At 54.0% G+C, this 27,981-nt stretch overlaps 1 protein-coding gene across 1 annotated transcript; it reads right to left on the bottom strand.

Annotated features, from left to right (window-relative positions):
- Nucleotides 1-735: 735 nt before the first annotated feature.
- On the bottom strand, nucleotides 736-27,797 carry PLEKHM2 (pleckstrin homology and RUN domain containing M2). The gene is made up of 20 exons (XM_059829913.1): nucleotides 27,738-27,797; nucleotides 15,661-15,767; nucleotides 15,407-15,516; nucleotides 14,376-14,475; nucleotides 13,738-13,825; nucleotides 13,042-13,228; nucleotides 10,820-10,879; nucleotides 7,924-8,158; nucleotides 5,989-6,768; nucleotides 5,656-5,725; nucleotides 5,477-5,567; nucleotides 5,081-5,145; nucleotides 4,646-4,734; nucleotides 3,978-4,110; nucleotides 3,700-3,890; nucleotides 3,340-3,405; nucleotides 2,682-2,841; nucleotides 2,273-2,452; nucleotides 2,072-2,188; nucleotides 736-1,728 (listed from the first exon to the last, which is right to left on the bottom strand). The coding sequence occupies exons 1-20, from the start codon at nucleotides 27,795-27,797 to the stop codon at nucleotides 1,591-1,593; spliced, it is 3,027 nt and encodes a 1,008-aa protein (XP_059685896.1). The 3' UTR covers nucleotides 736-1,590.
- Between the last annotated feature and the right edge of the window lie 184 nt (nucleotides 27,798-27,981).

Below are 27,981 nucleotides of genomic sequence, written 5' to 3'. Positions count from 1 at the left end.
CGTGGCTTCCCAATTTTAGGGCTCCATGGTGCCCCCTCTTTGGGACCCGGGTTTACACCGCGGCGCAGCCGTGGCCGAGCCACTTCGGTGATTACTGGGGGTGGGGGGGAACCCCCCAAAATCCTAAAGTCCTCCCCCCCCGCCAATGACTGCCCCATCCCCAATATCCCCGCAAAATCCCCCCCTTTGATCCCAAAAGGCGAGGCAGGGTTAACGGGGAAGGTGGGTGCCGCTGGGGGCTGGCCCTGTGGCTGTTTATTCCTTGTCTAGACTGGGAATATCTCCCAGATCCAGGGATAAACGGGGCCCGGAGCGTGGGGACGGATAATTCATGGTTGAAGCCGTGAACGTGCCCCGCCACAGGGTTAATGCCGCTGGGGTTCAGTGAGGAGCCGGGGTGCACATCCTCCCCCTTCTCTCCAGCCTAAATATCTCCTTCTCCCTGCCCCAAAGCGAAGCTGCGGCTCCAACATCACGGGGGGGGAGGAGGAACGGCAGCCCCCGCCACGGGAATTTCAGCTGGGCCAAAGCTGAGTTACCAACGAATATTTATTTGGGGAGGGGGAAAGGAAGCAGATGTATATACATATACATTCAGTCACGTACATTTCCTCCCAGAAAAAGGCCCCGTGAACGTATATTACATGAGAAGGTCTCCAGATTATTATTATTATTTAAAAGCTGGGGTTGTGCCCCAAAGGGCTTCGCTGTAGAGGGCAAGCGGCAGCAGGTCCTCGCTGGCCTGGGATGCAGCGAGCCGAGAAGATGGGGACGTGCTTGGTGGCAGCCGTGGGACAACGTCCCTTAGGACACCTGAAGAACATCGGACTCAATCTCTTCTCTCCCTCGGCACATGGGGCCAGCGTCCAAACCTCAAACCGGCTTCTGAGATCTCCTAAAACCCCGCTGGGATATTCAGGGCCAAAATTTTTGGCCCCGGTCCTTCTTCCTTAACCTCAAATTTCATCGACAGGCTGGGGAGTGGTTTTGTGATGTCCGGAGGCCCCGGGCGAGATCTCCTGGCGCCAGGAGATGTCGGGAGAATGAGGAGGCGAAGCAGTGCCGTACTCAGTGATTGTATTAGCAAGGAGAAAACATGCACGGTAGCGATTTAGTGTTCCCGTCTCGCCACCTGCGCGCCCCAACCCTGTTCTAAAATGAACAACTCCTCAGTCCCGCTCCCCACCGCGACGGGGGAATGCTCATCCCCAGCCCACCCTGCTCCCCGCCTCTCCCTCGCTACTAGTGGGATATCATTCCGTGAACGGCAAATTATTTTGCCCTGTGGCAGCTGGACGAGGAGGAGGGCGCAGGCTCGCCTGCACGGCTGTACAAGGAAAGCGGCCTCGCTCGGCCTCGCCTCCAGCGCGGTGAAGCGTCCGGTTGCTCCCCAAAACACGCTGGATGTCCCCACCTTGGTGGAAGTGTGGTGGGGATAGGGTGCGGGGCCCACGCCTGCAGGCACGTTCCTGGTGGGGACCGAGCGATGGCAGGAGGGTTTGGGGTGCCAGTTGGCTGCGGGGCAGCCGGATACAGGCCCTGCTCTCCAAAAATGGGTCCCTGTCAGCCGTCCTTCCCCCCCGGGCAGGGTTAACACCAGGGGTCCCGCTCCGCTCGCCCGCGGCAGAGGCTGTCGCTGCGCTGCCAGGCGCTGTCGATGAGGCTCTGAGCGTCTTCGCATTTCTTCTTGACTGCGGCGTCCAGAATGGTCTTGTGCAGGAGGTCGACCTGAAACACGTGTGCGGGGCAGTCAGGAGGGGAACGAACAACGGGAAAGTCGCCTGTGTCATAAATACGGGTGATGGAGTGGGACGGGGCTGACCCAGGTTCCTCCCCACTCCTCTTGCCAGCCCTGGATGCTCATGGCCCCCCTTGCCAGGGGACTCAGGCTCTGAATCCCACATCCCCCAGTTATACAGACACGGAGGAGCTCCGTGGCTCTCCTGCCCTTCGTGGGAAAGGTGGGTTCAACCCTGCAGGGAAAAATTCACCCACTCCTTCCTCGGAGGGCACTGGCCCCGTTTGCCCTTCCTCGCCGGAGGAAGGCTGTGATGCAGCCTCACACACTCACCTGGTAGATGTTCCTCCACGCGTCATTCAACGCCGAGAGGAACCTCTCCAGTTCTGTAGTGCAACTAAAATAGAGGACCCAGGGGGGCAGGAACTGCTTGCGGTCCTGAGCAAACTCCTAAACACCAAGAGAGGGGACGGGCGTTACCACCGCCGTCCTTCCCCAGCCCCGGGCCGGCCGGTCCCGCAGCACCACACTCACCAGGATACAGTACTCCTTGCCGGCCTCCGTGGAGATGGCGGTGATGTCTGTCAGCTCCACGGTGCCCAGCGAGCGGAAGAAGCTTGTCTGGCAGTCCTCGTGGCAGGTGAAAGCCTTCTCGTCCGTCAGCACGAGGCAGCAGGGGACGCAAGGCGTGGGGGCAACACCCTGGGGGATCACCTGCACGGGGTGGGGAAGGCGGGGGTTAAAATCTGGCACGAAGGTGTCCCATCTCCATGGGGTGCCCCATGGGGAAGCCCTCCTGGCTTGGGAGAAAACTGCCTGCTCCATCCCTGCCAGACATCCCTGCTCCTGTAAGCAGCTCCGTGCTGGCTGGGCTGTGCCCAAGGGGCTCCGAGCGAAGGAGGAGGTCGATGCACCCGTGTTTGGGGGCCTGTCCCCGGCTCACCCCTTTGGAGACAGCCTGGCAGAAGTACTGCATCCAGTCCGCCATGTCTTCCTCGTTCTCGGCGCTCAGCTCCAGGGAGGGCCGGTCCGTCAGGATCACCTGGAAGGAGTGGGGCCGGTCGGTGGTGTTGGAGCGCCTGCATCCCCCGCACTGCTCGCCGCTGGGAGAGAGGGGGGAGGACGGAGATCAGCGAGATGGACCGGCCAGTGCTAGCCTGAAAACCGCCTCCATCTGCCCTCCCTGCGCTGCACGTCACCCCTTTTCCCCTCAAGCACTCGTTTCCCATTTGTGACATCCTCTGCGGTTGCTCCAAGGATGACCTCCGTCTCTGCACATGGTGGTAGAGCCGGAGTTGAGCACGGTGGGTCTCCCAGCATGGCTCTTGGAGGGGTACGTCATCCCTTCAGAGGCCAATTCCCCATCAAAGGGTGGGCTTGGCGTGCAAAAACCTCCATGCAGGAGGAAATGAGCCCATCTCCAGCTACACACATCGGAGCCAAAGCAAATGGGCATCTGTACCCAGCCAGGAGCAAGCAGGGAGTCCTGCGGCACGGACTAGGTCATAATCTGCCCTGAAACACCTCCCTGAACATCCCAAGGAGCTCCCGATCCCCAGACCCCTGCCGAGTCTGGGTGCCACATCCTACCAGCCTCTTACCCCATGTTGATGGAGAGCAGAGGGGTGACATCCGTGCGGTCCGGGTACTGGTACAAGATCCCGTTGCTGCCGTTTGGGAAGATGAGAGAGGCGTTAACTGGAGTCAGCTCGGCTCCAGCAACTGCACAAACACCCTCTGCCTTCGGTCCCACAGCCGCTCCTGCCCTGCCCTCCACCCACACAGCCCTGTAGCGTTGCATTCCTGCTGCTGGGCAGCCACAACTGGTGGATTGAGCCTCCCAGGTGACAAGATGGGTCTCCTCCATCTCCCAAGCAGCTCCTGGGCAGCAAACTGGTCCCAGCACCTTCTCTGGTGAGCCCTAGCTGACCCCAGTCCCGACCCACAGCCCCAACGCCCACCTGAGCACCACGAAGCAGGTCTTCCACTGCTCCTTGCCCAGGTAAGAGGTCCCTGCCTTGTAGTGCAGGATGCCGTCCTTGGTGACCGCGTTTTCGGTGGAGGTGTAGCTATTGCTGGCGGGTCCCAGCGCCTCGTCCATGGGGTCTTCCCAGTGAACGAGGCCGTAGAAACGCACAACCACGTCACAGGCCTGCGAGAATCAGGTGGAGAAGTCAACGGGAGGGAGTATCCCTGAGCCTCTGCCACGTGTGGTGATAGCCGCGATGCCCAAACCCACCTCGCACTTGGACTCCTGGGCCACAAACTTTGCGAGTGCCAGTTTCTCCATGGTGGCATCCGTGAGGATACTGGGGTACGGGGGCTCCCGGCACCCTTTGATCATGGCTGACTTCAAGGAGACGAGGAAGAACCTGAGAGGGAGACAGAGATCTCTGATGAGGCCAGGGCAAACAGCCCCTCATCTCCCTCCTGCGCTCTGATGCCGAAGGGGCTTCCCTTCAACATGGGCCTCTGGACTTCCAGACCGAAGGGTCAAAATGGGGGGTTGCAAAGTCTGAACTCCAGGAAGGAGAGGGGTGAGACTGGGAGATGGACACTCATCCCAACACAGATCCCAGTATGATTATCCAGGCCCTAAAGAGCTCACCTCCCTGAGCTGACAACACGCAGAGAGACCTGGGGACGTGCCTTGAAACTCAAGACCTCGTCCCTACTCGTCCCAAGTGACACAAAGGACATGCGGTCTGCATCACCCAGTGCCTGCAGGGTTTAGCCGGTGGCATCAAACCAAACCCCAAACCCCCACTGGTCGCAGGACTTTGTTGTGAAGGGCTGTCACCGGAGTCTCTTGCATTCCCCAAGTCACGCCGGGAGTCCAAGGTGCCAGCCAGAGGTCCCGCACCCCGGGAGGGAAGTGCCACGGTTCGCCGCCCGGTCCCTGCTTACTCGGTGAGAGCCACGTCCGCAGTGTCGAGCAGGAACTGCTTCCTCCGATTGGTGCACACCAGAGTCACCGTCTGCTGATCCAGCCCAACCTGTGCCACATACGACCGGTTAAGGAAGCCAGGCGGGGGACGAGGGGCGGCAGAGCAGGGCTGAACCTGGCTTCTGGCTCCGGGGGAGAAGGTCAGTGGTCGCTCTGCTGCCCATGCGAAGATACGAGCTGGGCACCCGCAGAAGTGGCATTTGAGGGGGGATCACTTCTAACTCTCCCAGTCTCAAAGATTCATTGGCCAAAATGCTCCCTGGGGACAGAGAGCCCCACAGAAACCCCCCACTGTGATGCTCCTGACACCCCTGCAGCTGGAGAGGTGAGGACTGACCTCCCCACTTGCCTCCTGCTCCCCCCAAGAGCACTGACCCAACCCAGGCTGCACTCACCGAAATGTAGTCCAGCTCGTTATAGGAAACGGCCTCCTCCACCATGTACGGCTTCTCCGCTGCCCCTGGCACAGACACAAAGAGCCATGTGAAGGGGGGCAAAGGACCCCAGCGCTGCCCAGATCCAGGCCACTGCGCAGCAGCAGCGATGGACCTGCAAACCAAGCCATGTCCCAGGCAGCACAGAGCTGCAGGGCACGTGTCCCAGGGCTTCTTGGGGGACAAGTCAACCTACAAGTCCCTACTGTGACAGCCACTGCTCTGCGGGACACGAGGGACCTGGCAGGAGCTGGCAGTGAAGGTAGTGAGCTATGGTGCTCTAATTTATGGACAAGCCATGGTTCAAGCAAGCCTCCCTCCCTGCAGCTGAGCACAGAGGCTGTCGGGACGGGATACCTTTCCGGATCAGGTACACGTAGCAATCTGTCAGCAGGACGTAGATCAGCTGCAGGTTCCCCTCCATGTGCCCGGTGCTCATTCGGATCATCTGTGCGGAGAGAAAAGAGCTGTCAGCCCACGGCCGTTGCAGGCACAGAGCTGGGTCCTTCGCGGGAGATCGATGGTGACCACCTTACCCTGAACAACTGTTCCTCGTTCTCCCGAAAGACGTGGATCATCAGCAGGAGGAGATGGTTGTTATCCACCCTGTGAAGAGAGACAGTAGAGGATGGACATAGACATGGGGCTGGGTGAGTCCAGAACAGCAATCTCCTTCCTTATTGAACTTGTCCAATGATTTGGGCACCTGTTGGCCCCCCAAGACCTTCTCCTCCTGACCCCTTGTGCCTCATCTTCATCCTGGAAAAGGATGGGCTTTGCCCCCCAAACCGAGGCCAAAGGGAAAATTGACAGCTTGAGCTCAAGACTGTTTGGAAGATGCTCTCCCTACTGAGCAAACCCAGCCTCACCTGAACTCGGAGGGATGGGTCAGCTCCGAAGGGCTGCCCTGCCCTTCCTCCACGCCAGAGTCCTCGGCGCTGCTTGGGGAAGGGCTGGGCTGCTCCTTCTTTGGCTCGCGGAGAGCCTGGGGGTTGGTGGTTTCTATCTGGCCAGTTTGGGGTTCATCACTCGTCCCTCCAGACTCCTCTACTGCCCCAACTGCTTCTCCCTCTCTGCTTTCTTCTTCTTCAGGAGCCTCAGGGCTACCAGAAACATGTGGCGGTTGGCCAGGCCCTGGAGCGTCATGGTGGCCACCACCTGGTGCAGCAGCGTTTGGACTCTCGACGGTAAAGCGGTAGAAGTCCATGGGGGCTGAAATCCCCTCACTAAAGTCGCCAGAGGACGATCCGTCTGGGGTCTCCCCTGGCGTGCCAGTCCGAAAGGACTGCCCAGGGGGCTCGAGGGGGGCGTTCCAGCCGCCGGGGTCCAGCTGCCCGTTGAGCCTGTCCATCACCTTGCTCAGGGGCTGCCCCACGCTCTCCATGGACGTGTCCTTCATCTCAGGGATGCGTAAAGCCAGCTGGCTGAGGGCAGAGCGCTCACGACCCTCCTCCTGCCCGCCCGGGCTTGGCTCACCAGCCGGGGCAGCAGGACCGTCATCTTTCTGTGGGTCTTCTCTGTCACTCATCCCGTTCACGCCACTGTCTCCGCTGGCCTGCTGGGTCTCGGGCACTATGGGCGCAGGGGTGTTCACCAGCTCCTCAGGCTTCGCTTTCTTCTTCTTGCCTGTTTTCTTCTTCTTGGCTAACCTGCATGGTGAGAGACCCATAGAGATGTCACTCGTCTGTGCCTGCTTGGACTTTTGCAATACAGAGAGGGGTCCCACCCTTTCCCAACAACCTTTCTTTACAATTTTCCCTATTGCAGAGAAATCCTTATATCAAGAACATCGCTCAGAGTGTGGCAACATAGAGTCCCCGTCTCCATGCCAGCCGTCAAAAGAAAAGCAGGGTGTGGACACTGTTTCCTACCTATCAAAAAACAAAAAGAGGCATCAGCTGCTGGACACAGCATCTTGGGCTTCCTTTGGCTGCAAAGGGGATCACAAATGGATGTGGAGCTAAAGTGACACGGGAGAAATCCCTGTCTGGGAGCAAGATGCTGGGAGGGGAGAAGGTTTCAAGAGGAGGTGGGAATGCCATGTCCCCAGCTGCCAGAAGAGGGAGATGGAGGCTGGAGCCTGCTCCAGCCGAATGGCACACTGGGATGCTGACTGCGGAAGCGTTCAGGCCTCCCATAGCACCCAAACTGCTGCCAGGTCACTCTTCTTTAGGAAGCGAGCACAGTGCTCCCCTTCCCTCGTGTCTCTTGGAGAGGTGGGTGTGATGCAACCCAGCTCCTCTGCTCCTCCCAGGAAAAACAGTGTGTAAGAGCAAAGCACAGGCCTGCTGGGCTGGTTTTGGGGTGCCCCCATCCCTGGGTGTGAGCAGATGGAGTCTTAAGATCTTTGTCTGGGTTAAGGGCTCTGAGGGACTCCCAGGGATCGCCTCTGCAAGAGTCAAACACAGGCCAGGTCTGCGGAGGTATGTCCCTCGACAGGTTTAGCCACAGCTCATTGACAAACAAGAGGAAGGACAGGAGAGAAGATTTGAGACCCAGAGTTTTTGCAATCCTGCTGCCAGCTGGAGAAAGCTTCAAATAAAAGCTCACAGCTTCCTCTGAGCTCTCTGATACAGACTGCAGGGTAAAGGTGTTTATGTCGAGCCAGCCTGTAGCTCTACAGACCCAAGGGACCAGCTCTGTTGACACCTACAGAGCATCTGTAGGTGTCTGGAGATATAAAATCACGTTCTCATGATCACAGATGCCATCTGCATTGGACTAGAAGGGGTGGCACATCATCAGCCTCTGGTGACAGATGACACTCAGCAGCATGTGTCCAGGCCAGGCAGCTCTGTCCCTACCTGATGACCTCCAGCTCTGTGCAGCTCTCGGACTGGTCTGTTCCTTCAGGGGTGGCTTCTGCCTTCTCCTGAGAAGCTGTGTGCACCGGCGTGGTCTCAGTGGAGGACGGCGCGTCAGCTTTCTCCTCGTTGAAGGGGTTGTAGCGCTGCGTCGGGCTCTTCACGGAGGCCTTGCTGCCGTTGGCCTCCGAGGCGGTGGAGCGCGGGCAGCTGAGTGTATCCGTGAGGTCTCCGTCTGCAAAGACAAGAAGGGAAGAGCGGGATTAACGTCAGCTCGGGCACCTGGATCAAGTCAAATCAAGCAAAGCTGCGTGCTGGGGGCTCGGGGCACTACATGGTCACCGTACTGCTCACAAGTGACACCATCCCGGGCACCGGCAGAGCGCTGTTGGATGAGCTTAGCTTCAGAGACTGCTGTGGGCAGCAGGCTCTTTGCGAGGAGGGACAGAGAGGCCAGCGTGCAACCCAGCATTGCTCTGCATTTTGCACCCGCTGCAATTTAGACAACGCCTGGAAATAAGAGCTCAGTCACCCAGGAGCCGGCAGCCGGATTAAGAAGTAGAGGCAGCATCCTTGGGAAGGAACTTGAGGGGTCTTGGGGCCACAGTGCTCCTTAGCAAGACGGCAGCGAGCTAACAAGGCTGCTGCCCTGCATTGCTGCTTCTCCCCTGCGACTGGGTCTTAGGAAGATGCGCGCTCGGCTAGAAGGGCAGAAACGGAGCCAGCCCGTAGAGCAGCGATTGTTACGGAGCCAGCTGCTTTTCTCCGCTTGCACAAGACACACACGGGGATCTGGAAGTGTGATGAGGGGGGACACAGCATTCACGGGGGTCCAAGGACTGCAGGCTGCACAGACAGGTCGTGGCACAACCGACTTGGCCCATGTTAGTCTTCAGAGAGAAAAGGAGCAGCGGAGAAGGGCTACAGGAGTCATGCTTGGAGTTATCCGTCCACAAAGTCATGGTTAAAGGAAGGTTACTCTTCATTTCCAAAGCCAGCTAGAAACCTCTTGCTAGGCAGGGAAACCCCTTCTGAAGGAAACCACAGCCCCTGGCAGACTGATTTGGGGGTGTAGGTTTTGAGTAGGAAAATGAAACCTCTTATAAAAATCCAATAAAGGCAGTTTTGTGACAGCTGATTTCAAAACGCTGCTTTGTTCCTGCCTGAAACGCCTGCGCCGCAGCGTGGAGGGTGTGAACTTCAAGGGAAGTAAATCGGGTAGATCTTTAATGTCTACATTAAAGGGAAAATAAAACGTTTAAAAGCTATTTCAGCCCCAGACTTCTAGCCTGCATCACCAAAATGAACGTCACTTCTTTTGCCTAAACCCTGCTGATTCTGTTGAGACAAAACAATCTTTGTCCAAAATACAGAATTTTACCCCAAAATGCATTTGCTGAAAACGGAGAACTGCTCCAACTTTCTTAACCTCTTGCTCTGTGTACAAACAGCAAGGAACGCATCAGTAAGCTAACCTGTCGCGGGGTTACGATGAAAACTTTGCTACCACCGAGGTTTGCTCAGCACACAGTAACCCAGCCCAGAGCAGTGGTGGATCACACAGGCACCGCTTTGCAACCGGGACCTGTACACGGGAGCCGCGCATGCCTCCGAAAGCCAGAGGGATTTGCCCCCAGCATCCCTTGGCTTCTCCCAACCTGCACCCAACACCCACGGTTAAGTTGCTCGCTGCGTGGTGGGTTTGGAAATGTGGTTTGTACCCTCTAGGTGTACGCTCAAACTTCAGGGACACGTTAAACCATCTCTGTGAGCACCTCTGCGCGTAGGGTAAGAAAGAAGATGAGAGGGAGCGTGTTAGAGCCCAAGAGCAATCCACATGGAATTCAGGCAGAATTTCCCCAAATATTCAGGCAGTACCGGCCAAGGCAATTCAGACCCAAGGCTCCATTCAGCTTTTAGCTGCAAAGGACAGATTGTGGGTGTATTTCCTCTGGGGGTAAAGCAGAGAGGTCTCCTACTCCCTTGATGTGCAAAGGACATGCACAGGGACCGCATGCAGAGGAAGGAGAACAAGTTCCTCTACAACAGGCACATGCTCTTGACCATAAAGGCCAGACATAGCTGACAAGTTGGTTTTAAAAGTGCTAAAATAAAAATAATAATAATAAAAAAAAAGAAGCATAGTGACCCAAACTGAGCACAGCCATGTGCTGGATGTTGTGGCTTCAAGTGAGATATTTTGACACAGGAGAGCAGGGTCCAAGGAAAACAAAACCTCCCAAATTAATCCCCACAAAAGGCCCAAAATTAAAGAAAGCAGAATTAATTCAGCTGTTTTCCAGGGCTTTCTGGAAATCCATGAAGGTGGATCAGTTTTTCAGTCAGCACCCTGCGTGCTTTACCCCCAAAGAGGAAATCTACGGCGTAAGGCTGGCTGGCATGGTCACGCTCATTTTGGATGGCCGCTAATCCCTGCCTGCCAGCTTTGTGGCGAGGGCGATTTTGCGGCTTTTCTGTTGTAACCTGGTATAAAGGCTCCTTTATCAACACAGGCCGTAATGTATCAAGCAGCCACAGAACTGCACTCGTAACTCCAGCCTTACATCTGCTACGCCAAGCGCTGGGGCAGACACGTCTTGAAGACATGGAGGCATCATCAGAGGCGGGAAAACAACCCTCCGCTCCGGAATATACGGCCAGGTGAGCGTGCCTGCATAGGCCAGGAGTTGGGGAAAGCTTTGCATGTGGTCTCACAGATGAGACACACAACCTCCCATCTTGGGGGATCTTTTTGGCTCCTTTCTGCCTCTACCAAATTCCATCAAGATGTGGTGGTTGCTTGTTAAAGAAATGAACTGGGGAGCATGCAGCAAGCTTCAGGTGGCAGCAATGCAGAGAGAAAAACAAAACGTTGTAACAGATGAGTATGTCCCACCTTCCCAGTCTCTGCTGGGCATGGTCTGCATTGCTGGAAAGACATCTCCAAAATCATAATCTACAAAAACGAGGGATAAAACTCAGGATTAGAAATACAAGTACTGGGGAACGAGGGGGGACAGGGGAGAGTGTGAAGGGGATTTGGGGAGGGAGATGGGAAAGGAGAGAAACAAAACAGTCTTCCATCGGTATCTGAAACGCATGAGAAAATAGTTAGGGAACATGGATGCAAATGGAAACCAGCTGCACTAATGGTTGTTCCTCGTGGATGTTTGCATTTTGGGAGCTACAACGGGACGAGTGAAGGATGAAGGCCCCATTATGCAAGCTGCTGGAAAGCTAAAACAGAAAAATGGTTCGTGTCATCCAGGACTTGTGCACCTGATCAGGGATCCCCTCTGGGAAGCAATTTAATCCCTCTGTGCCTCAGTTTCCCCACTTCACACTTACCTCCCATAGATACTGCGATGTTTGACTCATTAACGTTTGCAAACCCAGGGGTCTGATTAAAGGGAAAAACTTGTCCTCTGATCCTAAAAATCCCCAGCTCCACCTACACTCCCAGGGTAGTGAGATGCTCCTGTTGAAATGACGAGCAGTGAAAGAGTTACTGAAGTTGAATTCCCCCACGCCGGAGGAACAGCGGCAATGCCTGCCCTCCTGGGCTCAGACACCTCCACGTCCCGGTGCTGCAACAGGGGACGGCATTTCTACATCAGCACCAAATCCCTCTACGCATGGGGAAACTGAGACACAGATCACAACCGCTGCCCGGACACACGAAATAGCTTGCAATGATGCCAAAACCAAAATCTAGCTCCAAAATCTCCCGGATTTCTACTCCAAACCCCTCTTCTCTTGAGCATTAAACTTCCATCCACCAGACGGGCTGGAGAGTGTAGCCAAACCCAAGTGACACCCCTTGCCCAGTCAATAGGGACATGCAGGAGATGTGCTGGCACCAAGACATGTGCTGCTGAGGGAGGAACAGGAATACAAGTCCAGGGGGTGCAGCACACACTGAAACAGCTGCTTATGCCAAACCTCTGGGGATAGAGGAGCTTCCTCCCACGATTTTTACTGCTGGGATCCTCGTGCTGTCTCCCACTTACCTGGATGCTGGAGGTTTGGCATAAGCAAGTCCCTGAAAGCAAACCCTTTCACGCTTACAGCACGAGTGCAGATGTTGCGGGTGAGCCCAAAAGAGTGCTGTGCTTCAAAGCCTTTGCTGAAACGATGCTAACGCCCATGCCCGCATCTGCGTCTTGCTTCCCGGGCTGTTTCTTCTCAGCATCTTTAATGTTTGCAGTTTCTATCTTGCACATAAAAGGCAACTGGCAGACCCTTGTCTCAGAGGGAACCCGTCTGTATGCAGACTCAGTCCTGAATTCACTGCATCCAATTAACAGCACGCATCACCCCATCTGTTCCAGAATCCCCTGATCTTGCTTTGTTCAAACTGACATAAAATAAGGAACAGGGCCAATGTATTTTGGATTAGGAACAGCAGTAGCAGAGCTGTTTCTTCACGTGAACATGCTTCACACAGCGTAACAGCTCCTTGCTCCAGCCTGAAGCAGGTTAAAGGGGGCAGGCACAAGGTACATGTCTTCTCAGTTCAACGGGAACAACATCCAGCCCTCTCTGATAGGGATAAGCAGGTGAGTATGACAACTTATCAGGCTGCTCAAGTTAAGATGCATAAAAAGGAAAAAACAGTGCCTCTGAGACCACTGGCTGCCTTTCCTTCAGACTGCAGGCATGGAGAAAAGACTCTGGAAACTATTCCCCACCACCTCCAGCATATTTGGGTATCTGGACTGCAAAATAAGCAGTTACAAAAAGTCCTCGGCAGCCCTGCACACCTGCTGTGAACTGGAAGCCACATTCAGATACAGGCACAGCTTTCACTCCACGGGGAGATTTCTCCTGTTCTTGCTAAAACACACCCCCCAGGATGCAGACAAGGCCTGAGGTGACTAGCAGGGAAAGCCGTTCTCTCCCGGTCCAAGGCAAAGGGGCTGTCCACAGCTTAAACCCCAGCACCCCCCAAGGCAAGACAGGAGAGAGTCACAGCCTAACTGCTGGGTCTCTTGCTTTGGTCTCTTCCAGCCCATCATCTGCTACCTCATTTGGCTTCTTGTCCGGTCCAGCAGCTCAGCTGAAGGAGATGTGGGAGCACGCAGCCCTGACTGCACCCGTCTCTGAAAAACCACTGACCTTCACTGGATGGAGCGATGGCGCTGTCGTCCCATTCCAGGTTGGTGGAGGTGACCGAGTTGAAGGAGTTGAGGGACAGGCTGTCCGAGCCGTGCACGGAGCTGGGCAGGCGGTCCTCAAAGTCTAGCAGGTATTGAGGTTTGTAGTAGTCTGGCATGTATGGGGCCAGATCCAGGTAAGGAGCGTCCTGCAGAGAAGAGAGCGTGGGGTGGGTCAGGCTCTGAGTCACCGCACACAGTTATTAGCACAGTCGAACCGAGGGGGCTGTCCTTGAACATCCTTTGACTGTCCATTTCTGCTGCCTTTCAGAGGAAACCCGACGGCTCCACTGTGACGCCAAGGGTTAGCCAGTGGCTTTGTGTTTACCTGGAGGGATGCCAGCATTTCGCTCCACACTTGTAGAGCTCAACTCCTTTATCCCCATCAATCTGCCCCGCAGCTGGCTTCCCCATACCTGCCTCATTCTTCTTCTGAACCATGCAGAGGAATAACTGAGCAATAGGAATAAATCCCATTGCTGGATCTCCAAAAATCCCAGCCTAGAGCCTTTCCTAAAAGCGGCAGCTTCACGTTTTCAGCTGAAGGCCAACAAGAAGGTACACCCTGGACCAAGTGGTGGGCCCTGTGACACCCAGGACTCCCCCTGCTCCACATGCCCGCTCTCCCAGAGTCAAGAGAAACAGATAAAACACTCACCAGATCCAAGTCAAAGCGGATGAACTCCAGCCCGGACACCAGCGTTAAGAACAAGGTCAGATGATCATGACTGCAAACGAGGGCGTTCCTGCAGCATGGATAAAACAAAAGAGCCTTAAAGATGTGGGAAAGAGAAGAAATAGCTACAAGCGCCCTTCTGTTTTCTTGGTGGCGCGTCTCTGAGCTGCTGTATAAACAGCCCCAGAGCTGTGAGTCTGCTGTTTGCCTCCTAAGAGCAATGGCAGAGCTTAAGGGCAGATACGTGTGGCTCAGAGCAGGCGGGCATCCACTATGTGCTGTCCTCGAACGAGCTACACCCAGATTTGCGGGCATCCACCAGAGCTGGGTCCCTGGACAAGAACTCAACAGCTTCTTGGAAAACATGGAAGAATATAAAGGCTACATCTGGGAGTGGGAGTAAAAGCAGCTAACTATGAGAGATGCATGCAAACCCTCTTATATAGGACAGTGTGTCCATGTCTGGGACCTTTAAATTAATCATATAAAACCTCTGCAAAACCCACCAGGAAAGGTCAGACCCTGATCAACTGCTTGCTCCCCACAGGCAAATTAGGGCTTGCTGCTGACAAGAAGGGATGCCAACCAGTGCCCAAACGAGAATGAGCTGGGATACTCACTTGACGTAATACTTGTGCAGCAGGCTTAGGTTCTCCTGGAACAGCCTCAGATAACTCTCTAAGGAATTTTCGTTGAGGGCTAGGTACAGCCATGCCCGGCCTGAAAAGAAAGCAGCAGAGAGATTTATCTGTGGGGAAACGCCTGAGAAGCAAAGCAAGCCTGGAAATAATCACAGATCAATTAAAACACGTTAGATCATTCATTCACATTCGTATCATTTCAGGGGAGCAACTGATCGTTGGGGAAATCTGTGGGGAAAAATGTCAGTGGGAGATGAAGGGTCAGATTTGTGATTTGGAGTGGGAATAAGAATAAGAGGCTGCGTCGTAGTCAGTTGAGAAGCAGACACCCAACTGTGTCACTCCGGTGAGATGGGAGCCCTGCTGGCATTTCCAGCAGGGATCAGGAGACAGGAGAGATGGAGGGAGAATCGCTCTAAATCAGCGCAGGTGCTATTTGAGATATTACACAAATTCTGGCGCAGAGGGAGGTGATGGTGGAGTCTGTGCTCAGCTCCGCTCTCACCGGTACGGGGCTTGGGAGATGAAGGGTGTTGGGATAATCAGGCAGAGAGGAGGTCTCTGGGTACCGTCCTGCATCAAAAGCAGCCTCGATGGTCCCAAACATCCGCTTCAGACAACTCGCAGCAGGGGAGAAGCAGCATCAGGCAAACGACAGCTACAGCGAGACGTTCTGGGGCGACAGAGGTGATGCCTCCCATCTGCCAGAAACCCCTGCCGAGAACACAGCCCAGCAGATCGCTTTGGTTTCATGGCAGCAGAAGCAGGGCTACGGCCAACACCTGATCCTCAGGCATGGTGCAATTATTTCTAGAGCCGTCATGCCAGGACTCCCACCTCCTTGGCCAAGGCGAGCCGGACTCAGCGGGGAGCTGTCCGCTGGCTCCCTCAATCTGCCTGCAGCCCCAGCGTTCGAACATGCGGCCAGCACAACCTGCCTGGGCCTCCTGCCAGATGTCCCCAAACTGAGGTTTGCCCTCGGAGCCGGGGCAGCGTCTGCGAATACTCACTGCGTCCCAGGTTGGTGGCCACGTGTTGAAGCACTTCTATCTGTTTGATGGCTTCCCGGCGGGTGAAGTGAACGACCAGCACCCAGTAGCCCGAGGAAAGATCTTGCAGGCTGGAAGAAGAAAGAAGCCCAGAGGAAGGTTAAGCAAGGGCTTCAGTATCTCCATCCCAATTACTTCCTCGATGCTGAGGCTACATGCTAGGCAAAGCACAGCGAAAAGCATCCCAGCAGCACAGAGGCAGGCTCCACACTTACCCATAGAGCAGAGCGTGGTCCAGATGTTCGCAGAGCCGCTGCAGGACCTTGTCATGGTTTCTGATGGCTGGCGTCTCATCTTCACAGGCAGCAAAGTAGCTCTGCAGCTGCAAAAAGAAGAGATGGAATGGCTGAAACGCCGTTCTACAGCCCACCGAGGAGGCAGATGGAGATGCCAACACACTCACAGCCAGCACTAAATAGCTTTTTTTTAACCTCTCAGGTTGCTAAACCTTGATGCAGGTTACTTACAGGGTGTAGCAATTGGTTTTAAGAGTACCCTTAAGGCAGTAACTCATAAGGAGAACCTCACCCACAAAGAGTCATCCACGTTTCAGAGACAGGTCAGCAGCATGGCCGTGGCTGCACAACCGACTTCCCTGTTTGTTGAGCAGGAGGGCTGAGCTGCACAGCCTCCTCCTTTACAGCAAGCACTACAGCGAGGTTTTGGTGGTTCTTCTGCAGCAGTGCAGCCATCACAAAGCAGTTTAGAACAGAAATAAATCAGAGCTCTGGGCTCTGTTTCTGGCTCTGCCATGGATGAGTCCCCTCCTCGGTCCCAGGGTCTTGCCATGGGAAACCCTGGCTGGGGAGAGACATTGCTCTGAGTCCAGGAGCCTCATTCTTGCATCATGCGCGCTCTGGGCTAAATCTGCATGAAATCTCAGCGCAGTTTCAGCATCCCGGTAAGAGACAGAGGTTTTCTTGTTACAGGCGGCTCGAGTGACCGCCATGATGCTGGGTATCAATGCCAGGCAGCTGAGAGCTGCCCCAGACTTTCAAACACAGGCTGGTACGGATTGCCTGGCCGCACAGCAGCAGGGACTCAGAGGGTGCAGAAGGCAGTGCAGATACGGATGGAGACATATGTGTATGGGACAAAGGCAGCTCAATTAATCCTGAGTCGTGTGCCTCTGCTGGGGCGAGGCTACATCGCTACGACGCATCACGTCATGTAGCTGCCGCTCTCAAAAAACAGGACAGCTTGACTCATCCTTGGTTAACCTGTTCACAGCTGCAAAGTTAGCTCTGAAGTCAGCGCTGGCCCCGTGCTCTTCTGACAACAGCCCTCACAGGCTTGACACAGCGTAAATTGCTTTTCTGCTTCTGCAAAACCTGCTAGAAATCCTAGAAATCTCCTTACACCCAAATCTTATATCCCTTCCTAACTGACCCACCAGCCTCCTCCTGCCCCTGGAGCTTACAGATCTATTTAGGTCCCGGTCTCGGACACACTTGGCATTCAGGCAGGGAGATTACTCATCCAGGATGTAATCTCAGCTGTACATGCCACGTTTATTTGCTCTGTCTGGCGACAAGCGACCACGGTTCAGCTAAGCCACGACAACGCATCAGTGTACGTACGTTGTTTTGGTGACCCGATATGTCTTTGCCAAACCTCACCAGTTAGATGGTAGATCTAAAACCCAAAAACTTGATAGTATTGTGCTTGTCAAGTCTGACCTGTCCCCAGAAACTGGTTTCTCCTCCTGGGTTACTACTAGAGCCAGAGAAGCTCCTTTAGAAAAACCATCCAGTCTTGATGTAAAAGTTATCAAGGGGACAGAGATCACCTCACAGACCCTGGGGAACTGTTCCCAACAGCCCTCTTAAAAACATAAACATACCTAGCTCAAACTCCCTCCTGGCTTGAAGACCTTGACACTGTCTGGAGCTCTTAGGTAAGATGGGAGAGCCAGGCGTGTTCCTGCACAGAACAGGTCCCAGCCCTTATGTGGGAAAGAACTGCTGAGCCAGAATAATCGCAGCCAAATTCCCTCACCCGATCACACAGCGCAGTTCAGCCTGTCCCTGTCCCATCTAGTCCAGAAGGTAAATCCCCTGGGGAAGGAAATACGTAATAACGTTTTGTTTGCAGAGCCACTGCGAGTTCTCCGGCGATGCACAGACTCTTTCACGACAGCCAGGTGAGACCCGAAGCATTTCAGCTCAGCAGCCCTTATCCGTTATGGGGAGGAAGCTGAGCCAGAAGATTTAGACTGCTTATAGGCAGCCCAGACTCAAGCAGGGAGAAGAATGCCCTAAAATCCCACTATTCAAGAACTATTTCAGGAGCTACCTGCAGCCAGTGTTTTAAGCTGCAGCAAGGACACTAGAGCAAGAAACGAAGTCATAATTTAGAGCCGTATCCCTCAGGTGATGGATAGGTGGAGCCACGGGGGATGCTCTCCAAGAGCTGTCTGAAGCTCACTAAAATATCCCAACTTGGAGAAACTGAGGCAGGAAGCAAAGCCCCTGCCATATGGGACGTGAGCCAGGATTTGAAGGCAGAAATTCCCGGCTTGTCCCAACCAGGCTGTTGCCTCTGCGGAGAGCTGGGGTACCCTCGGAGGAGGGTTTCTGTCCTGGGTGTTTCTGCAGGCTCTGTGCCCCCTTGAGGAAATGCAGCTGTGGGAGACAGCTAGAGGAAAACAAAAATAACCAGGCCCTACATTACCTTACGACTAAAGCCAAAGAGCCACTCAGCCAGCTCTGCACACACAGCTCGGGGAGGTCATCTTGGAGGGAACTTGGAGCCTGTCTGTGCCACCGACTGGAGGAGTTCCCCGTGACAGAGAGACTCCAAGCCTGGGCAGCGAAAGAGATGAGCAAATAGAAGCATTTCCTCTTTTTTCTTCCTTCTTTCCTTCCTTCTCCAAAAATAACTTAGATTTTTGTTACAGTCCTTCATGCAGCCAGCTCACAGCTCCCAACCCTCTCCGTTCCTACACGGACGGACCTGCTCCCATCATCAGAGGATGCAAACCGCTAGCAAACGGTTGTTGTCTCATCTCAACATCTACGAACACCGAGAAGCACCAGGGAATTTCTGAAAAACAGATTTCTCTTCCCTAGAAAAGCCAAACCTTCCCTCCATGAAGGGATTTAGGTTTTGAAAGGCTCATTCTGCGTTATATTAAGGCTTGGTGTTACTTTTAGCTGCTCTGCAAGGAGCACGCAGCCTCCTGCCCCACACAAACCAGCTACTCCTGCATTGCACTCCCTTCCTGGGGAGGCTGCTGGAAAACCCAGCCCCATAGCGATGTCCAGAGCAAGCCTACCCCAAAAGGCTCAAGTCTGCCCCTCTGCAACGTCAGGAGCCAGAGGATGAGCTGGCGTGACTGTGCTTTGCTCAGTCATGGGGTCACACCAGCCCTGAGCACGTGGGACCCTGCGAGCAGGAAACACACGCTCAGCAGTTTTGGGTTTGGACTCGGGAGCTCCGAGTCACGGCATTTTAGGAGCTGCTGGTCACAGGGGAGTGCACCAAGGGCTCGCTCCTACCCACAGGCACAAAGATGTGCCACCACAGTCCCCGGATAGTGCTGCATCAAGGGACAGTGCTGTTTCCAGCACCCCTCCAAAATAAATATGGCCAACAGCTTACAGCCCTGAGCAAAGGACGTGCATGGCTTGCTGGAGCACGACAAGCCCCAAAAAGAGATAGGCCAGGCAAATCTCCGCCGAGATACCTCGGGAGGACACAAGACAGAACACGCCTCGGGATCTCCTGGGTGGAGTCGTCCCTACGGCAAGGGTGGCAAAAGGCTGAGACTTGCAAAAGCTGATGGGGAGGAGTTTTCGCCTTGGGAAGAAGGGTGAAGACACACGTGGAGGAAAGGTACGGTGAAACAGCTTTCCCAGTTGGGGAACAAAATCCAGTTGCATCATTTCCCAAAGGCCTGCTGGCCTGCTCCAAGATCCACCTTGCCCCAAATCTGTAGGAATTAAGACCTCAAGCATCTTGGGGCAGAGGCACAAACTATGGACAATCCCAGCACCCAACCCTGATCGTGCAGCACAGGCAGGAGTGATGTGGCACTGCCCTGAAGAAACAGCATTTATATGAAGTGTTTACTTCTCTCCTGTAAATTGCTATAAAACACAAATGAATAATTTGAAACCAACCTCTCCCTAATCACAGCACGGCAGACAGACCTGTTTGGGAGGTGGTGACCAAACTTTATGAAGCATCCACAAAGCATCTCCCTGACATACCTGGGCAGCGAGCCGGGCTGGAGCCAGGGAAAAATCAGGAAGGAGGCAAGCAGTAAGGTTAAAAGGCATTAACTGAACACGACATTGGTCATCTCTGGGTTTCTCGGAGAGATGCTCTTCCCCTTGTCTCCTCCGCACTCCAAAACCAGAAGGAAGGGTTGAAGGCTGGCTCGGACGGAAGACTCATGTGGGGCACGGCGAATGCCTCAAGCCCTGACCCGAGGCTATTTATAGACATTCCTGCGGCCAAAATAAGTGCCGTCGGCATGCAGAAGGCATCCCCGCCATACACCGAGACCACTCTGCAGCCCCGACTGAGTCCGAACACCAGTGTTGCAACAGCATGGGACAAAACCTGCTCCAGCGAACTGGTTACAAAAGCCCAAACACTCAAGGCTGGCGAGTTAAACACACTTGAGAAGAAAGCAGAGCAGGAGAGCGTTTGTGCAAAGGGGACACAGAGCTGGTTTGCACGGAAGGGAACATGGGGTTTGTGCTCCTAACAATCGCACCTCATCCCCGTTGAGGAGAAGATGGATTTAATTGCTGTATATCAATCATGAGTTGATTTTTTTTTTTTTTGCAGTGATACACCACACCCCATCCCACTCTGGCACACACGAAAAAGGATACTCCTTGCACAATTTTATAACCTACTAATTGCACCCATTCTCAAAGAGTGTGAAGCTCTTCAGGCCTATTTGCAGAGCTCCTATGTTGCAAGAAATGCCAAAAACCAATCAGGCAGCCACATTGTAAAGTCCATTCTCCAAATCTAATCATTCTTGTGTCTCTCCTTTGAAATCTCTCCAGTATTTCTACAACTTTATTGCTATACTGAAATACAGTCTCCTGACCTGTTCACGGCTGGCCACAACCCAACTGAGTCTCCATCTCCCCTCTGTAAATCTGGCCCGCAGATGTTTCACTAGCAGCTTTCCAACAGCAAGTTCATTTCCCTTTTTCTGCTTGGTATTTCCCTGGCAGGACAAACATGGCGAAAGAAAAGCAAATAGCCCAGTCGGGCACCCTCTGCATTCCTCCGGCTCCCTAACCACAGCGCTTGCTGCATGGGAAAGGCAAGAGGTGCTTTAAAACCCACTTTCCCACCCACAGCACACGGACTGGCGAAGGGTTTTCCCCAGCTGCAGGAGTGCAAACAAAAGCAGTACCATGAAGCAGCAAGCGGACAGCCAAAACATAACAGATACCACAGAAGTCTTTTTTCTGCCTCAATTCCTGTCCTCTCACTGTCTTGCCCAGCAGCTGCAGCTGAAAAGACACCTTCTCCAAGCCATCAGGTAGGCGGTTTTCTTTGAGGGCAGTATTTCATGAGCCAGGCAGGCAGCTGGAGATGCAAACCCTTTGCTAGACCCAAAACCCTTCCCAAGCCTGTTCCCAGCGCCTGCTTTTCCACCACACTGCACAACTGGACAAGGATGGTGGCACATTACCTACTGGACTGCACAGCCAGGATAACCCTCTGCAGCAAGAGCAAACCCATATGGTTTCCTGTGAATGCAGCTTGCAAAGCTGTCTAACAACGTGATTAAAAAAATGCTGATTAAGAAGCCAGCTCTGAGTCTTGGCACTCAGTCTAGGGCTGCACCCAGAGCTCAGCACCCTCAGGATCAAGCCTGGAGCTCCAGGGAGCACCAAAAAAGGTGGCAGGTGACTGACCTTGTCCCAGGCAAGCAATGACAGCTCAACCCCAAGGGAAGAGGCGATGGGAAGGGACAGGACAGACACATAAGAACAGGCATTCAATGGCAAATGGATAAAGAGGAGGCTAAACCACTCTGGCTGGAAAACTCCTAGTCTTCCATAGCACCCATAAAAGCACGCTGAATTTCAAGGCAGGGGTGTTATTCTCTCTTGTACACTTGTGTAACACAAAGCTCTAAAACTTCAGCTCTAGCAGGATGTTTTCGAGGTCGCATATATGATCTGACTCAACATTTCTTACAACAAGCTTCCAAACCAGCACCAGCCTCAGCGCCCAGCTTCCCATCCCAGACTCGGTACACCTCGCCTGGGTCTTGTGGCTTTCCCGATGAAATACATCGGCACGGTCAGAGCATCAGCATGTTGAAGGCACCACAAGTGACGCTGGAGCAGCCTGGAGAGAAATGGAGCATGCTCGTGACGTGCAGAGACAAGACCCTGAAACAGGTGAAGCTGAAACCCACAGCAAAGATGCTCTGTGGCTGGAAATGCAGAGCTTCGAAGCATTTGCAATCCAGCACCAGCAAGGCTGTCACCTCCTGGGACACGTACACTCATCAGCTCCCACACCCCCAAGGCTTTTCCAGGGCTTTCCTTCATTATTTCTGAGCAGCAAACCTTGCAGCAGGCTGGACCTGTGCGTGGCTCAGCCAAGGACAGGATTTTTTCCAGTGGCGACACCTTGCATGTCGCAGGGAGCATCCCGTTCCTCTGTCACGGTGAGCAGAGCGCATGGAGCAAGGGACGGGCACGCAGCTGGCTGCTTGTGGAACAGGATCCCTGCGCTCACGGAAGGCAGGCGGAAAGGTTACACGCTCAGCACAACAGAAAAAAAAGATTTCATGGGAAGAACAAAACAAGCCTGGATGGTAAACACACCAAAACAAGCGAGCGCAGGGTGCTTGTGCCCTGCAAATTTTGGTAACAGCAATGCTCTCCCAGATTGCTGCTGCTTACTCACACGCCGGCTTTGAATCTCTCCGCGTAGACTAAGTCCTCTGGCCTGCCGTTATTTCGGTTACTCCTCTTAGACCAGGATATCAGAAGCGAGGAAAGCTGAAATCGCTCAACAGCCACTGAACTTGCACAATTGGAGGCAGAGGGGCTCAGAGGCATTGCTTCAGCTCCTCATACAAAACTCACTGCCAAAATTCAGCCTCCTAAACCAACTGCTCTCCCAGCAAAACGCTTTGTGTTAGTGGCAGGAGAACAAATGAGATTTTTTTTCTCCCCAAAAGGCTATCGTAGCTTTAACCAACAGCAGATCCAGAGCTGGTTTTGAGAAACACCTCCTCTGGGTGGGTATAAAGAGACAAACATCAGTTAGGTACCCACAGAATCCAATCCCCTTGCAATTGCGGAGGATGAACCTTGTATCATCGCCAGACCTATGTCAGGATGCATCAAAGAGACGAACCTTGAAATAGTCAAGTAAGGCTGTGCTCTCAGAGGAACCACAGCAAATGGCTTTGTTTGCTCGTCAAACGGTGGCAAAGCCCTCAGAGGGCCCCCAAAATATGCTGTGTCGGAGCTGCAAGCATTCGTAGACTTCTTAAAAAGCACCTGAGCAACCCTTATGTCTTCAAGGCCGACTTATGAGCTCCATGAGATTGCTGCTAGCTTCAGCCACGGGCTTCTGGTGGTCTTGTGGTCTGGTGGCTGACAATCCTGGTACACGTAGCAAAGGGGCAGGGCAGGGCTGCCAAGAGGAGCGATGTTGATCCCTGCTGTGGATGTGGCCTGGAGCAAACACGAGCGAGAGGAAATACCCTGACAGAGATAAAAACCCCTATGGTCTTAGAGCCAGCAAGGTGCCCCTCAACAGGAAGCAAAAGGCAAGTCGCTATTTAGCTATTTTCACATCTCCAGAATTGCTACCTCTGTGTCGCAGCGGCTGGGTTAAATAAATCCACCCAGCCAGAGGTGAGCACGTTCCCTACGTGACTTGAGGAGGGATGCTCCACTCCAGCGCTACCTGCTTCTCTCCAGGACATGGGGGCACTAAGCCATCCCCAAACCTACCCTCCCTCGCCGTGCAGAAGAAGCAGAGATGTTGCAAGGCCGAGCTCAGGGAGCCTGGGGGACTGCAAAGGCTGGTACAGGGCTGAAAATCTGGTCTGGAGACAGTCAGAAAAGGCACAGCATTAATTCACTGTGGGGGAAGTGGAAACCTTCCCAAAGTCATGCATAAACGGAGCAGAGCCAGAGCTTTTGGCAAGAACTCCTGCAACATCGGCAAAAAACATTGCTCCACCTGATTGACATGCACCAAGTATCAGCTGCTCTAGAGTTCATGGGAATGTGTGTCCTTCAAAGCCAGTAGAAAAGCCTGAAAAACAGAGAAGAACCCCAAAATCTTGGATTCTGATCTCTTTTCTGATTTCAAGTTTAGCTCCTGGAATTGCCAAAAAATGCTTGTTGTTAAGGACTTTGCATTTTTGCCACCTAATCACAAGCAGGACAGCAATAAATCCCTCCTTAACCCACTGCAGTGTCCAGGAGGGCAGGGAAATCCAACAAGAGAACACAAAACATCTATGCTACCAGCTTCAGCATGGACCAGGTCACCTGTGATAGCTTCTATCTACCAGGAGGTGGTTGGCCAAGGATGGATATGAAGCTGTTGGCATTTCTAGCGTGCTTGTCATGGCAAGAGTTCAACTGGGAGGCACCAGGAGGCAGCTCTCATCCCACTGCTGCCACACACAGTAGTATCTCCTAGAAGAAAACAAGCACTTGAGTGAACAAGGGTCTGCACCCCACTTGGAGAGGATGCACAGAAAGCGGGGAATGCACACTGAGCCATAACACGCCCATCTCCAGCCTTCCGCCTCAATAAAGCCCTAATTCTTTAAAAAAAAAAAAGGGTTAGACATCAATTTGCAGAGTACTTTGTGTTGGAGCACAGCCCTCTTAGCAGAAAGCAGGATAAGGGAGCACTGGATGGGAAAGGGGAAAAAAAATGGTCACAAGACGGAAGCAACAAGCTCCGCGGCATCACACTGCCCGCTTAATCAGAGCATTGCCCTCTGAATTAATTTATATCTCCCAGGGAGGACAGAGAGGACAAGCTGTAGATGGGAAATCAACACCATGCTCACAATTCTCTTGGATGTGTGCTGGAATTGAAGCAAGGACCCAACTTGCTACTGCTGAGCTCTCCCAACTGCTCCTGAAGCCACCAAGAGCAGCAGCCTGTTGACATCTCTCCAGTTGCAGGGCACAATTTATCGGGTGTCTAAATTAGATGTTCTACCTCTCTGCAGTCGAGGCCCGATCTCACGCCTCCGCAGTCAATGGTAAAGCTACCACTGATCTCTGAGATACGGGTGAAGTACGTGAACAGTCCAGATCTGGCACTTGGGTATCACACAGAGAAACCCACAGGTTTGTAATTACCCTCTCCAAGCAGGTTTGCATCCCCACCTTTTCTAGCTGTGCTCCATCCCTCCTATGTTTCTAGGAAAATAAGAGAGAAACAGTCCTGTTCAGTGAGGCTTGAGGGATTCACTTGGAATTGAAGCACTTTTTTTGTTGTTGATTTGTGCAGAATTTACTCACTGCTTGTGCTCTGACCCCCTGCTCCTGAAATTCAGAAGCACCCTGGAGAAACTGAAGTCATAGCCAGGTAAAGTCACGGCCACAGGTCTCCGTAGCACAAACCCTGCCCAGGGCTATGCTGCTGCTCATTGCCTTCCCCCATCTGAGGCAGAGGGAAGCTGACAAGCTTCTGGATGGTTTTCCCTGGGCCACTGAGTGAAAGTAAGGCATTTCTGCTGCTGCTGCTACTCAAAGCCTGACATCGTAACCAGGTACCTCAGCCTTCAGTGGTGGTTTGTCCCAGTTTACCCAGTCTCGAGGTGGGGCTTAGTCTTGGCTGTCTTCTAAAATAATGTCTGACTTGCAGTCCACAGACTGCTGAGAGTCCACAAGCTCCTCTTTGGGTCTGAAGCTGAGAAAATAAAACCTATCATCATCTGGTCGAAAAGCAATGCGGGGAGGTGCGCACATAACCACGAACACATCCAAACCCTCCGCTCTACAAATCAAACCTGCAACGATGGCGAAAGTAAAGAGCGAGCAACCTACGCAGCTAGGAATCTTTTGAAATCAGAGACGAGATACTTGGAAAACTCCTCCATGCCCCATGACACAATTCCAGTGATGAGGAATTACTCAAGACAGACCCAGAGGTAGGGAGAGGAGGATGAATGAGAGCAGGATTTCCCACCGTGCAGCCAGGGCATGGGAAGGGTGTATCTGCTCCCCTAACCTACTACCTTACTCTTCCCACTAACACGGAGGAAAAGAGAAATATCGGGGACTTGAGGGCTGAAGTCAGAGAGGGAAGTGTTGGGAAAAATTAGCGGCTCCATAGCTGATGGGGAGCGACGTCCCCGAGGAAGGAGAACTGCATCCCGGGGGTAAAAAGCAGGGATGTGCCAGCGCTGGACTTTCACCATGTGGTTGAGTTTGGTTTCGCTGGGATGGTATAAACAAGTCTGTCAGCATGAAGTCTCACATAGGTTCCTATGTTTCCCTGAGCTTTCTCACTCTGAACTGAACAGGAAAGCAAAGGGGCAGGAATAAAAAATCCCCAAATCCCTCTTCACCATTGGACCAAGACAGGAGTTGGCAGAGATTGAGGCAGGCCTAGGCAGAGGTATGTTGGCAGAGCTGTAGTTGATGAGTCCTGTTCAAGTACTATAATAATTAAAATAACCACCACGTTGATTTTATAGCATTTCCAACCGGGATCCCCAAGGATTTTCTGAATGCAAACAAATTACGTCCAACGAATCCTGTGTGGGAAGCAGTATATCCTTATACATATGGGGAAACTGAGGCAGTAGTGCTGCAGAGCATTGTAAGAGAGCTTGGAGCAGGCTGAACATCCACTGATTTCTGGGTAGATAAAAGATTATCCTTAATTTTTAGAGAACCAAAGGGTGAGAGACCAGAGGACAGGGTCACCCATGGAAGAAAAGAGGAAGGTTGGGAGAGGTTTGCACATCCGTCCTACGTCCCAGAGGCAATGTCAGGCCATCCATTCCTTAATAGTGCCGGGAATTCACTTGTGACGGTCTTCGTAAGACAAGTTTTCATGGATGAATCTGTGTCAGGATCTGACACTGCAGATCACAGGAAAACTCCCATTCCATAAGGCAGTGGAAACCAAATAACTGGAGAAATGTCAGCAAGTCCAGAAAGCCTCCTTTCCCCCAAAACTTGGGATGAAAACTGGAACAAGACCCCCTTTACCTCCTCAAACAGAGCTTGTGCTCTTTTTCAAACACAGCTGGAGCTCACATGTAGACCAGGCAGGACATGTGACCCAACCAAAAACTTCCACCATGTCCTTACAACTCACTCCTGTGACCACCCCACACAGACTCCAGCGTCCTGGTCCCCTTCATGCCAGCATGCAGATGCTCCCCACCAAAGGCTTTAAGAAACACTCTCACCAGCAGCAGATGCCGACGGGCAAGGAGAAACGAGGGGCAAGGAGAAGAATAAGCTGAGAGACGGGACACATCTTCAGAGCCCTCATTTTGAGGGCTCAGACCAGGGCACAGCCAACCCACGGCGTATGCCTGGCTGGAGGGAGGACCTCTGGAATGAGGGTTTCATGCTGGACTCGTCCAGATCCCCCCAGTGAACAGCCCCAAGAAAAGGGATCCCACCAGGATCCGCCCAGTCCTGTCCACAGCAGAAAGAAACGCTTTGAAAGGGGGAATGCCAGGGGAACCCCAGTATATCCCAACCAGCAGAGACGGAGGTTCCTGGGGGCAAGCCTGGCTGTGTCCCTTTGGTAGGGTGAGCCAGGGGGTCCCCAAACCCACACAGAGGAATCCCTAAAGGTGTCCCCAGCCTCTGGCAGAGGGGACGGCAGGGTGTCCTTGACCCCACACCCCTGTCCCAAAGAGTCCCCCAGTGTCTCTGGGGTGTTCCCAGCCCTCTACCTTGGGGGGGTGGTCCCTAGGGACTGTCGCCCAGCCCCAGACCTCAGGCAGGGGGTCCCTAGGCACTGTCCCTCAGCCCCACATCTCTGGTGGTGGTGACTGTCTGGGGGGTCCCTAGGAGTGTCCCCCAGCCAGAGGCAGTCCCCAGGGACACCCCAGGGCAGAGGGGAGTCCCCAGGGCTGTCCCCAGCCCCACAGCTCCAGCACAGAGGCTCCCCAGGGCTGTCCCCGGGCTGTCCGCAGGCCCACAGATGAAGCACAGGGAGTCCCCAGCGCTGTCCCCAGCCCCACAGCCCCAGCACAGGGGGACACCCAGCCCCACACCCCTGTCACCGATGGGGGGGTGTCTCCAGGGCCACCCCAGCCCCACCCCGGGGCCCCGCCGCCCACCTTCTTGACGGAGAGGGAGATGTTCTCCAGGATGCGGTCCTTCACCTCCGCCGGCTCCATGGCGCCGCCGCCCGCCGCTGCCGCCGCCGCCGCCGCCGCCGCCCGCCGCCGCGCCCGCCCGGCGGAGGCCGAGTGCCGGCCCGCCCGCCGGGCCCGCTCGCCGCCCCGCCGCCCCCCGCCGGCCGGCTCCGTCCTGCCGGCTGCGCCGGCCCGGCCCCGGCCCGGCCCGCCGGCTGCGGGGTGG

This window comes from Gavia stellata, chromosome 27 (assembly GCF_030936135.1).
Source record: "Gavia stellata isolate bGavSte3 chromosome 27, bGavSte3.hap2, whole genome shotgun sequence".
NCBI lineage: Eukaryota > Metazoa > Chordata > Aves > Gaviiformes > Gaviidae > Gavia > Gavia stellata.
Note: the sequence above shows the minus strand (reverse complement) of the source record. Positions and strands in the feature narration are given on the sequence as shown.

Excerpts from the sequence above, each read along its gene's own strand:
- PLEKHM2 (XM_059829913.1), bottom strand. The coding sequence starts at position 27,797 with ATGGAGCCGGCGGAGGTGAAGGACCGCATCCTGGAGAACATCTCCCTC. Across the intron at positions 15,517-15,660 it reads GACCACGCTCTGCTCTATGG|CCTGCAAGATCTTTCCTCGG; the intron begins GTAAGTGTGGAG and ends TTCTTCTTCCAG. Across the intron at positions 1,729-2,071 it reads CGTGGAGGAACATCTACCAG|GTCGACCTCCTGCACAAGAC; the intron begins GTGAGTGTGTGA and ends CACGTGTTTCAG.